The sequence below is a fragment of the Calypte anna genome, chromosome 8 (assembly GCF_003957555.1).
Source record: "Calypte anna isolate BGI_N300 chromosome 8, bCalAnn1_v1.p, whole genome shotgun sequence".
Taxonomy (NCBI): domain Eukaryota; kingdom Metazoa; phylum Chordata; class Aves; order Apodiformes; family Trochilidae; genus Calypte; species Calypte anna.
The window spans coordinates 21,358,872-21,370,782 of record NC_044254.1 but is presented as its reverse complement, the minus strand read 5'-3'; the positions used below and the strand labels follow the sequence as shown (position 1 = coordinate 21,370,782).

Here is an 11,911-nt window from a genome sequence, read left to right as displayed (position 1 = left end):
CAGGGAGCTGCCCACTGTGGCTGCTCTCTAGCAGCCCTACAGAACAGCTTCAGTTTAAGAGGAAGCAGTGTGGTTTAGGGGGAACACATCTGGCTTTAAGTCCCAGTGCATTGCTCCTTAACTAGAAGTTTGAAGCTGTGCTGTTTCTTGGTGCTGCATGCAGTTGCCCTCCTCAAGAATCAGGGGGCTCATTTGGAGGAGATTTCTCTTCTCTCTTGTAAGGTCTTTTGTGTTATGTAAGCAAGATCAAGGTAAAGTACAAATATGAAGTGGGATATTTCTCCCATGTGCATGTTCTAAACCAACCATGGTAAGTTTCCCTTTTTGTTTGTCTGGGTTTTGAGTGTTTTTAAAAAAGAAATTACTTTTTTTTTTCTTCCTTAAAATGCAGGAAATAATTATGGGGGCTGTAGGGAACTACCCTACCAGCAGTGACTGGAAGCAATAACTCTTGACTAAACATACATAAAAATGTGTGTGTTGCCTGGGGAGCTAGCCAGCTTGTTGAAGCTTTTGGATGCATTTTTGTAGGTAAGTTTTGAGCCTTAGCACATGTTTGTTTTGAAAATGTTTGTCCCACCCTAAGCCATTAGGTCAAGTTGCAGCAGGCAGTAAGGCTGCAGATGCAGTAAGGATAAAGCTGAGACCTGGGAGCAGTCTGGGGCTCTAACGTGCTAAAACACTGAAGTGGGAATCTCTGACCTCTGTCTCCTCTTGTTATCAAGTGATTACCACCCTCTGCATGCCAAAGTAGCTAGCACATGGTCTTTCCAGAAAGGCAACCCTAGGCTGTTTTTTCAAACCTCATTTTATGAGTATAGAGCACTCACCTGAAACTTGCAGAGCTGGGTGCAGTTGGAGAGGTGCATTTTCCCCCTTCCTCTCCAACCTCAACCCTGCCTGCACAGAAGGAACAACAGAAGGAACTTAAATTGAGAGCAATTTAATCTGTCAGAAGTGAAAACCAAAAACAAGTAAGAAACCTGCTCCCCTTCTAGTCAGTTCTTGATGGAATGAAGAACATTAAAACTTGAGGGGGGTGGTGAAAAAAACTGCCTTTCAGGAAGGAGTCCTCTAGTTCTATCCACTGGCCCAGGCCAACTTCATCTTCTGGCTGTGAGCTTTGGAAGATTTAGAAAACAAGCTCTTCACTATCTGAAGTGGCACTGATTTCCCACTGAGGTACAGTTTATTGTGGCAGTCTGGCAACCAGGGCCCTGTGCCAGTGTCTGTGTTTTTTCCTTTTTTGAGCATCCAGACATAAGCCATGATGTAGCCAGTCATGAATGCGTCAAAGCCAGCTCGGTGTGTGCCCCCCTGTGAGGGTGGGCCGTGGCTCTCCTTTTCCTTTCCTGCAGCACATGCTGCATCAGTCTCTGGGAGGCTTCTAGCAGGAACCTCTGACTTTCCCTCCACTTGATCACTGTCAGAGGCATTACCCCTGGCTGAAGGGCTCATAGCTGCTTCTGTGTGGGCAGCAATTCCTTCCATGCTCTCCAGATTCTCTTCCTGCTGTGCAGTGGTGTCTGAGCCGACCTCTGGTTCCATATCCATGGAGTTCTTCTCCCGTGACCTGCCCTCACTGCTGGGTATGATCCCTGCCAGCTCTGTAGCAGCTGCAGGCTTGTAGCAGCTCTGTTTTCGTGGTGGTCCCTCCTCCCCATTCTGAGCTGTCTCCATCTCTTTCCCTGAGTTTTCCTGTTCAAGTGCTTTCGTAGCCTCTTCTGTGTTCTTCCGACGTTTCCATTTGTGTTTCCGTTTCTTCCGCTTTTCCTCCCAATGCTTGTCATCCTCATCAATTATAAGGTCAATGTTATGAGACTGTGGACACTTCACCCCTTTTGGACACCAGCCATAGGCCTAGGGAGGAAGAAAGAAGTCTGTAGCCACCAGCCTCCTGGTTTAGCAGTTTTTCACCATAACATGGACCAGAGCTAATTACTGCCCTCAGATGAAGGCTTTGTTGAGGCTGTGCTGGGAGCACTGTGTCCCCTTACAGCTCCACAACACTCAAGAAAGGCACTGACCAGCTGTGAGCACAGCAGGGGACTGTTGAGACACAGCATACAATGTATGAGGAGAGGTCAAGGAAAGTGGGTTTGGAGAGGACAAGGCTAAAGGTATGGGGATATCTCAAGTTGCTCCTTATCTCTGCAGATACCTAAAGCAGTGGTTCTCAGAAAGATGGAGATGAACCCTGAGGTGAGCAGGGGGAATGAAATGGTGACAAGTCAGGGGAAATTCTGACTAGATACAGAGGAAAACATTTTCCACTATGAGTGGTCACACTATGGAATGGTGGCTTGGGGGAAGTTGTAATCTCTGTCCTTAAGAGATTTTCAAAATTCGCCAAACAAGGCAGCTCTAAGCAACACTGAGTTGGGTGGTTGGATGAGAAACCTCAGAGGTTTCCCTGACCCATGCTGGTTGTTCTGTGACAGTAATGTGCAACATCTGGAAAAGCTCCTTTCCTCCCTGAAGCATCTGAAACCAGTTATTATCTGATCAGAAGGGCTCTTTGTTTACTCCTGCAGCAGCACCAGGACCTGAAATGTTGTGAATCACACTGTACCACAGTCCCAGAAGCTGCAAACAAGTAATGGGTTTTTTCTATACCTAATCAGGATATGGGGGAGGGAAGAGGCAGCATTTCTTGCTCAGAGAACAAGATAGAAGTAACAGACAACTAATATAGAACTTACAGCAAGGACAACACAAATAATTTAGAACTTTTAGCCTCCCAAGACAGCAATGGGTACTGCATCTCATACCATCCCCCTAGTTAGGGCCATATAATCTCTTTCTGTATCTCCATGTCTAATGTAACCTGTGGAATTCACCACCTCCAAACAGAATATGCTGTTGGCCTTACTGTCAGAAAAGGAGGCTCCAAGGTGACCTTATAGCAACCTTCCAATATCTGAAGGGGGCCTACAAGAAAGCTGGGGTAGGGCTTTTTACACAGGTGTGTAGTGAGAGCTGAAGGGGAAATGGTTTCAAACTTGGAGACAGGAGATTTAGGTTAGACATTAGGAAGAAATTTAATTTCAGGGTGGTGAGACACTGGAAGAGGTTGCCCAAGGAAGTCGGGGCTGCTCTCTCTCTGAAGTATTCAGGGCCAGGTTGGATGGGGCCCTGAGCAACCTGGTCTAGTGGGAGGTGTCCCTGCCCATGCAGGGGGGTTGGAACCAGATGATCTTTACAGTCCCTTCCAACCGTAGCCATTCTATGATTCTAAAATCCCCCTTGTACTGTAAGAAGCAAGCAAGAGGAAGCTCCCAAGTGGTCTCTTACCACTTCCTTCTCTGGATTCATGTCACTTACCGAAAATTTCTCACAGACAGGCACCTTATTTTCCCCTTCCACACTGTGACTTTCTTGTTCCAGGGAGCAGTGCCGATAGTCGATGTAACAGGACACGTTGGCAGGGTAGTTGCAGAACTCAATGGTGAGGTGCTGGCTGCTGGAGTCCTTCAGCTTCAAGTTCTCTCGCTTGCTGGAACAAGAGTACAGACACTGAGGTTAATTTACTGAAGGTACCATGGTGTGGAGCTGGTGCAAATATGCTGCTCTCCACCAAGTCTCAATTGCACCAGTTTCCTGCTCTTGAGCTCTATCCAGCTCAGCAGCCTGCTGGAAGGAAATTCAGTCTTGGGAGAACAACTTTAGTAAGTAGTTGCTTCTGTGCCGACTTACAGGTTGGTTTCTCTTATGTTAACAGGGACAACAGTGTCTCTGGTTAACAATGGGAGAAGGATACATATAGCTGGGTTTTATATATTAAGGCTGTTATGTCTTAGTCCTCATAATATTAATGGAATGCCCCAAATGAAATGCCCCAAAATGAGGTTATAGAGCATCCAGCAGCCACCACCCAGACAGATCAGACCTTAAGACAGTAAGGAAACGTCTTCCATCTTGTGAGAAAATAAGTGTTTTGTCCCAACAGCTGGCTAAAAAACCCCAAACTTTTGGAAGGCTCCATGTAACTAGAACTGTGGATTAAAACATGTAAGAGGTTGGTTTAAAAACTATTTTCATCCTGTCAAAACAAAGCATTCTCATGTTTGAGGAATGCCATCTTGAATGTTTTCAGACCTGTCAAAATGGCATTTCCTGATATAAACCAGTCACTAAAAATACCATTTCTTCTCTGCACAGAGTGTGACTCCAGTTTCATGGAGACTCAAGGGGCTGTACTGCCAGGACCTTGTTTAGATTGTGTGGGGAGTGCAGAATGAGGAGCCAAAGTGACACATGAAGCCAGCAGACATCTCAGCTTCTAACGTATGTGTGCCTGGAAGATATCCACAAGGAGCCAGGGCAGAGAGCAAGACAGGACACCCTGGAGCATGAGCACAACCTTTGCTTGGAAGGAAAGTAATGGGAGTTGTGGCTGTCCACAAGTGTCACCTGCAGGATGTGTGACAAAGCTGGTCAGTATCAGGGAGGAACAGGGAGCACCCACCCTTTAACTGCACCATCCTTTACAAAACTAAGTTGTAACTTGCTGGTTTTGCTTGCTCTCCAGCTGAGTTTTAAGGGTCTCTCTCCTGCTGGGGTTCCTGCCATGGCCTTGTGGCTCTGCTGGACCAGGGCCATGCAGCAAATCAGTTATTTTTCAGTTAGATCAGGTCACTCTCAGATCAAAACTGCTGCCAGCCAAAGACTGAAATATTCTTTCAGCAGCTGCCCACTGCACAGATATGTAGTACTACAAACGCACCTTTATGCACTCAGCAGCTAAAAATAGAATGTGTGGCAGAGAGACCTGAAAAGCATCTTTCTTCACTCATCAAAATACTACAAAGATCCATTCCCCTTGCCTAAAAAAACCCAAAACACTGATGCCAACTCTGCCTTTTTTCCTGTAAACTTTAAATACCAGCGTGCTGCTTACCACTTCTTGTAAGCATACTCCAGGTAGGATGCTACAAAGCGAGTCTCAAACTCTGAAGCGTATTTGGTGTCATAAATTCCTGCTGGAAACATTTCCGAGAGGTCAGCTGTGAAAGTGCCAAGGTTGTCTGGGAGGTGAGCATAGAAGCACTGGTAGAGAAAGACCAGATCGATCAGGCCATTATGGAGGATGAGTGGCTTCTTTGCTCGTATAAGCTCCAGAAAAAAAGTCCGAACACTCCGGCTCTGGTTCTCATTGCCCTGCAAGAAGAAGGATTAATCACCAAGCCTCGACTTCCCATCATCCTGAGAAGTCCTCAGTGTCTGCTGTAGCACAGCACTGCCCCCAGCTCAGACTTGCTCTGAGCAAACAGATGCCAAAATATTTTCAAAAGTGAATGCAACAAGGGGTATAAACCAGCAGGGGGGTGACAGGGATGATGCTGCACTCCAGACCCCAGCATGAGCCTGTGCCCCTCAACATCTGTGTGAGAGAGACACCAGGACCATGGGAAGCCAGGAACCGCCACAGAGGCCCGGAGCAGGAGCAGCTGAGGTGTCTGAGGGTGAGTGAGTTCTTTTATACCTTGTCGTTGCCCTTGTGGTAGGGGATCCCCTGGGAGTACTGCTTGTTGAAGTCAAAGCCGTGCTGCACCAGGAACTGCACCGACTGGGGCTCCACCACGTAATCCTCGGTGCAGAGGAGTGTCAGGTTGTAGATCTGGCACAGGTAGGTGTGCTCGGACTGCGGGGGGAGAGTGGGCAGAGCGTCACGGGGCACCCACTAACGGGAGCTGCCGAAAGAGCCGGCGGCGAATCCACGGGGCACGGATCTGCTGCCTCCCAGTGGAGTCCCGGTACTCCCTAGGAAGGCGGGAACAAGAGGGAACCGCGACCCGGTGACCCCGGCACGTACCTGCTCTGGGAGCTGCTTGAAACAGGCGACGCCGAGGGACAGGACCGAGCGGGTCCGGGCCGCGCTGCAGACGGCCTTGTACCGCTCTTCGATGCACCTGGGCGGCAGAACAACGGGAGCTGACGGCTCCAGTCCCGCCCAGTCACACCGCCCACCCCAGGGACCGGGCAACCGGTACCGGCGGGACGGGCTCCGGAGCACTCGCAGCCGGTAAGTCCGGCTGAGCCACCTCCACCCCCCGCCCGACCCCGCACGGCACTCACGGGCTCAGCAGCGACTTCCTGGCGCCGAGGCCGCTCAGCTCCTGCGGAGAGACACCGTCAGCGGGCCCGGCCGCCCCGCCGCTCGCCGCCGTTGCCGCCGCCCCCCGCCCCGCCTCACCGTGTCCACAGCCACGAAGGTTGCGGAGCGCAGCGCCAGCAGCATGGAGGGCCACAGCTCCGCGAAGTTGTCGCTCTGCACGTCCACCACCGGCACCGGCCGCGCCATGGCCGACCCCGCCGCTAACGGGGCCTCCGCTCACGGGGCTGCCCTGCGGCTGCCCGCTGCCACTGAGAGCCCCGCCCGCCCCCGCGCCCGGCGCCGATGGTTCCCGCGGGCGTTCTGTCTCCTGTAACCGCCAGAAGCATTTTTTTTCCTTTTCCAGAAACCCGCTTTCCTCTGGAACTTGGTTTTTAACTGAAGGGGCATTTAGCTCCGGCACCCCTTGAGGTCCTTCCAGCACGACAGGCGGGACAAGGGGCAGAGACAGCGCTGATTGGCTTAGACGCGCCTGCAGGCCCCGCCCCCTCCCGGAACGCCAGCGCCTCCACCTCGCTCCGATTGGCTCACGTGAGGAAGGTGGGCGGAGCCTCCCCGAGGGGCGGGGCGCGGGGAGGGAAACATTTTCCCGGGAAAGTCTCAGCCGGCCCCGGCCCCGCCATGAGGCAGCTGCGGGCGGCGGCTGCCCGGGGCCTTCGGAGGGGCGGCGGGAGGTCGGTTCCAGCGGGGCAGAGCAGGAAGGGCGCGTCGCTCCATCGAGGTGGCCGGTAGTGGGAAGGCTGGGTCGGGGTGGGGGGCAGAGGGGTACCGGAGAGGCACCGGAGAGCTGCCGGTGCTTGCTGTAGCCTCGAAAGGCTCGGTGCTTGCCCGTCCGGCATCGGGTTTTTTGGGCTCCCGTGATGCTGCAGATCTCGCAGCCCTTCACCATCTTCTGTGCTGACCCCTCGCCGCTCTTCCGCAGGGGCCCCGGCTCCCGCGGCTGCTCCGCCGCCCGCCCGGCATCTCTTCAGCGACCCGGCTGAGGTGGAGGCGTTGCGCAGGAACCTGCTGGCTTGGTACGATGAATGCAAGCGGGACCTTCCCTGGCGGAGGCTGGTAAGGGGAGGCTGTGGTGGGGAACCAGTCCCTCTGCCTTGGGGAAGTGCCGCCGAGGTCACCAGGGTGTCTTGTCCTATTCGATTAATCTCTCGGTTCATGGAAAAGGGTGATGGAAATGGGAGCGTGGTTCCCAGGTGGTTCCGAGGTGGGTGGTGTGTAGCTGGTCCCGGGATACCAGTGGTAAGGCAGGGCTCGGGGTGAAACCACAAACATCACCTCCAGCCTGGAGAACTTTCCTGTTCCTGCCTCCGTGGCACCCAGCAGTAATGAGTGCTGCAAGGAAAACATTTTCTGTGCATTTGCTTTATGTGAATGTTTCATCAGGGCTCCTGCCTGCTCAGGGTAGGGCCTGGCAATGAGAGGTCAGAGGATGGCTGGGGGGCTGGGGTGGTTGTCAGCTTTATAGCAACATCTGTTGGGATGGTGCTTGGAAATGCATGGCCCTTCTGTAGGATTTACATGTGCCTGTGATCACTTCTCTGCAGCAGGATCAGGGCTGGGACACCTCTGGTGGGATTTTTGAACCTTTGAGCTAAAGTTTTTAGGTGGAAGATACATGATGTCTCTTGTACTTCATCAGGAAGAAGGTGCCTTGGTGCTGCTTGATTTAACCCAAATTCAGAACTTCTGAGCAGTTGAGGGAAACATTCCTATGCAGACTCCCATGCAGAACACACCACAAGAACAAATTTCATAAGCAAGTCCCCAGTGTGGAGTGGTCCTGTGTCACCCTGGTTCCTTCACTCTATCATCTTCTCTTTCAGGCTGCAACTGAGCCAGATTCCAACAGGCGGGCGTACGCAGGTGAGGAGCAGGGACTGCACCCGAGCACACATGGGACCCCACATGGGTCCTAGGAGTGGTGTCTGTAGCCAGCTTTAAAGTGGCCACGGCACAAGGTGTGGGTGGTGTTGGTGCCTCTGCTCTGATCCTGCCCTGCTCCCTGCAGTGTGGGTGTCTGAGATCATGCTCCAGCAGACACAGGTGGCTACAGTGATCGACTACTACAACCGCTGGATGCAGGTGACTGCTCTTCAGAGTCCTGTCCTCCCCTTTTGGAGACCTTCTTCACTGCCTGTGGCAGTTCCCTGGCTGCAGAGCACAGCTCTGATTGTCCCTGGCTTGTCCTTTTCCTTCTGTACCACAGAAGTGGCCGACGCTTCAGGCTCTGTCACAGGCATCCCTGGAGGTGAGCACAGCTGTGGCCAGGTGCTCTCCCTGTCCTTGTGGATCTTCATCTAACACTGCCGTGTCTCTTGGAGCAGGAGGTGAATGAGCTGTGGGCAGGACTTGGCTACTACTCCCGAGGGAAGCGTCTGCAGGAGGCAGCAAGGAAGGTGCCCTTGGTGCAGGGGTGTGGGAGGTGTTTCCAAAGCCCTCTGTGGCCCCTGGGTGGGTGCTGGCTCCCACCTGCCCTGCCTCTCTGGGGCTGGGTGCTGCTGGCACCAGGATACAGAGGCTGGGAACCTGTCTTCTTACGGCTAAAATGGGTTGCACGCCCAGTTCCTTGCTGCTCTCCTGACCCCAGTCTCCCCTCTGCCAGGTGGTGTCTGAGCTGGCAGGCCAGATGCCCAGGACAGCTGAGGATCTGCAGAAGCTGCTGCCGGGAGTGGGCCGATACACAGCAGGAGCCATCGCGTCCATCTCGTATGGCCAGGTGAGATCTGGATGTCAGTGGCTGGCAGGGACACGTTAGGGTATCCCCTCTCTGTCACAGCCCCACTCCTGGCAGGTCTGATGAGCTGGGGGCTCCCCAGGGCTGTGCTTGCCACCAACTCTCCCTTGCATTGGGGTGTCTCCTACCACCCAGCTTGACCTGTGGGTCAGCTGCACGTGTATCCCCCTCCATCCTGGGAGGGCACAGGCACCTCCCAGCTGGGTAACCTCCAGCTCCTGCTCCCAGGCTACTGGTGTGGTGGATGGGAACGTGATCCGGGTCCTGTGTCGCTTGCGGTGCATCGGTGCTGACTCCAGCAGCCCAGCTGTCATCGACTGGCTCTGGTAAGGGGAAGAATCTGTTCACACTCCATCCCTACTCCAAGCTGTGGCAATCATGGCTGTGCTTGTTGGTGGCCAAGGGCAGGATCCTGGGGGAGCTGAGCCTGCAAAGATAGAGTGGCCTGGGGTGTAGGAGCTCTTGGGAATCTGGTGCTGCTGGGAGTGATAGAGAAAAGGACCTGTGTTGCCTCTGCCTACCTGGGAGCATCCCCTCTTGCAGGCAAGAGGCAGGTGGAGGTCTCGGGGCCTTGTTCCTGCAGAGCCCTGTGTCACTCACTGCCATTTTTCCCAGGGACATGGCCAATACCCTGGTAGATAGGAGCCGCCCTGGGGATTTTAACCAAGCCCTGATGGAGCTGGGAGCAACTGTGTGTGTGCCCAAGGCCCCACTGTGTGGGGAGTGCCCTGTGAAGCAGCACTGCCAAGCACGGCACAGGGTAAGTATGGCCCCAAATTTTGTCTCCCCCCTAACAGTGGGTAGCTGGTGACTGCCAGTTGTCCCAGGGGGGTGGCAGGAGGTCATCCCAGGTCCCCTCTGGAGCTTCTTACAAGCCATCCCTGTCCCAGACCAGTGCTGCAAGCTGTACTTGGCTGGGCATCACATGCTGCATCCTCACTGGGTGCCAACCATGCATGGGGGCATGATGGGCTGGCACATGATCCTATCCCCATTCCTGTCCTCCTTTGCAGATGGAGAAGGAGCTAACTGTTGCCTCTCAGAAGCTGTTTGGAAAACCTGCCCCAGTGCCTGATGTTGAGGACTGTGGTAAGCACCTGGGGAGATCCCTGTGGGTGGCTCTGGGTCTGGGCCATGTGGTGACTGTTACAGCATTTGCAGGTGTTGGGGGCTGCCCTCTGTGCCCCCCAGCCACAGAGCCGTGGGACAGCAGCCTGGGGGTGACCAACTTCCCCCGGAAAGCAGCGAAGAAGCAGCCACGGGTGGCACGAACAGCCACGTGTGTGCTGGAGCGAAGGGGCTGCCATGGGGCCCCAGAGTACCTCATCGTGCAGAGACCCAGCTCAGGTAATGGGGCTGGGTGGGAGGGCAGCAAAGGCACCTGCACGAGGGACAGTGCAACCTGGGAGTAGGATATGTTGAGACTCAGTCGTCTCTAAATGTGCCTCTTGCTGGCTTATGTCCCTTTTGTGCCCCCTCCCCAGGTCTCCTAGCTGGGCTCTGGGAGTTCCCCAGCCTCCCACTGGCCCAGGGTCTGCAGGAAGAGGAGCAGAGGGAGGTGCTGGCAGATCACCTCCGAGCCTGGATAGGGCAGCCTGTGGCAATGGGAAGCCTACGGCTCATTGGAGAGGTGAGCCTGGAGCCAGAGGTGTGCTTGGCTGTGGGGACACAGCATGGGGGGAAGAGGGTCCTCCTTTCCTGCTGTCATCCCTCCCAAGTCCTCCCTTGCTCCTCAGAGCCCTGGCAGACTCATAGCACTTGTGAGCCAGCTGAGAAAGCCAGGCATCCCCTGCTGCCTGCCCATTCCCATCTTCTTGCAGGTTGTCCACATCTTCTCTCATATCCACCAAACGTATGTGGTCTACTCCCTGCCCCTGGATGCAGACATCACCCTGGACCCTGCCTTGTCCCCGTCCCGTTGGGTGACAGAGAAGGAGTTCTATGCCTCAGCTGTGTCCACAGCCATGAAGAAGGTACTGGGGGAATCTGGGCCTTTACTCACTTCCCTCTGTCTCCACAGGGTCACAGCCATGCCCCCAGCCTTTGTGGGTTGTCCTGGCTCTGGGACCCAGCTGCAGTTCAGCCACTCTGCCTTCTTGTACTTCCTTCAGGTGCTGAAAGCGTGTGAGAAGCAGCGTGGGGAGGAGAGCAGCCTGGGCAAGGTGGGCATTGCTGGTGGGGGTACAGCCCTGGGAGCTGCTCTGGGTTGCTGGAGCCCTCCTGGGCTGTGGGGTTGGTCCCAGGAGCATCCCCAGCCTGGGGCAGGACTGCATCTGCTGGCTTTGCCCCTGGATGTCTGTGATACCAGGATACAAGGGTCCCCCCTTGTCTCCAAGGCAGTCCCTGGAGGCTATGGGGCATCCTGGGCTTTGGCATAGCTCCTGTGTCTGTTCCACAGGGCTCCAAGAGGAAGCGTGGTCCAAAGCCACAGGGAGCAGGCAGCACTGGGACACAGCTCTCCCTCCATGCCTTCCTCCAGACACCCACCTCCCTGTGACAGCACCTGCAACAGCTGAGACCACCAGAGACCCATGCTGCAGTGAGTCATGCCTAGGGCATGGGGATGGTGTCCCCCATACTGCTGCATGCCTGCCCCATGGCCCTGTCATATTCTCCTGCTCCTCCTTGCAGAGGCCATGGCTCCCTTCTGGGAACTGCACCTTATTGTGGCCACTCTGGTCCTGGATGTCACCCAGAGCCTTTCCTTCTTGGCTGGGGCCCTCCTGGAATTGTTTGGTCTGGTATAGCCACTGCTCTGGTTTACAGCAGAGTATTTCTCCAGGAGCAGGAGAACTGTGGCTGTCACTTCCATAGTCTGTCCCCAGCTACCCACGTGCCCTGGTCCGTGCTTGCACCTGGGCCACCAGCCAGTGACTGTAGATGCTTCCGTACCCTTCCTGACCCCCAACAGCCCTTTTTATACACTTGTTTTTTACTGAACCTGAGTCATGGGCTTTCTAAGAATAAATCTGAACTGTTTGGGTTTTTTAAGTTACTTTCTTGCCTCTTGCACTGTGCTAAGCTGGAGCTGTCAGGCAGTCTGCAGTTGGAGATGAGGATGG

The 11,911-nt window shown here is 54.4% G+C and overlaps 2 protein-coding genes across 4 annotated transcripts; one reads left to right on the top strand and one right to left on the bottom strand.

Moving 5' to 3' along the window:
- Positions 1 to 926: 926 nt before the first annotated feature.
- Positions 927 to 6,337, bottom strand: TOE1 (target of EGR1, exonuclease). The gene is made up of 7 exons (XM_030455468.1): positions 6,197 to 6,337; positions 6,079 to 6,119; positions 5,816 to 5,912; positions 5,486 to 5,644; positions 4,901 to 5,160; positions 3,325 to 3,496; positions 927 to 1,860 (listed from the first exon to the last, which is right to left on the bottom strand). The coding sequence occupies exons 1-7, from the start codon at positions 6,302 to 6,304 to the stop codon at positions 1,081 to 1,083; spliced, it is 1,617 nt and encodes a 538-aa protein (XP_030311328.1). The 5' UTR covers positions 6,305 to 6,337; the 3' UTR covers positions 927 to 1,080.
- Positions 6,338 to 6,731: 394 nt separating this feature from the next.
- MUTYH (mutY DNA glycosylase) lies at positions 6,732 to 11,840 on the top strand. Of its 3 annotated transcripts, XM_030455470.1 has the most exons (16): positions 6,732 to 6,836; positions 7,038 to 7,171; positions 7,939 to 7,978; positions 8,124 to 8,197; positions 8,322 to 8,363; positions 8,440 to 8,511; positions 8,718 to 8,831; positions 9,078 to 9,175; positions 9,465 to 9,609; positions 9,863 to 9,938; positions 10,011 to 10,196; positions 10,334 to 10,479; positions 10,670 to 10,822; positions 10,961 to 11,011; positions 11,248 to 11,388; positions 11,481 to 11,840. In XM_030455470.1, the coding sequence occupies exons 1-15, from the start codon at positions 6,737 to 6,739 to the stop codon at positions 11,344 to 11,346; spliced, it is 1,530 nt and encodes a 509-aa protein (XP_030311330.1). In that variant the 5' UTR covers positions 6,732 to 6,736; the 3' UTR covers positions 11,347 to 11,388; positions 11,481 to 11,840. The 3 variants fall into 3 exon arrangements, with proteins under 3 accessions (XP_030311330.1, XP_030311329.1, XP_030311331.1); XM_030455469.1 differs by having other exon boundaries at positions 11,248 to 11,840; XM_030455471.1 differs by lacking the exon at positions 6,732 to 6,836 and having other exon boundaries at positions 7,047 to 7,131; positions 11,248 to 11,840.
- The last annotated feature ends 71 nt before the right edge of the window (positions 11,841 to 11,911 follow it).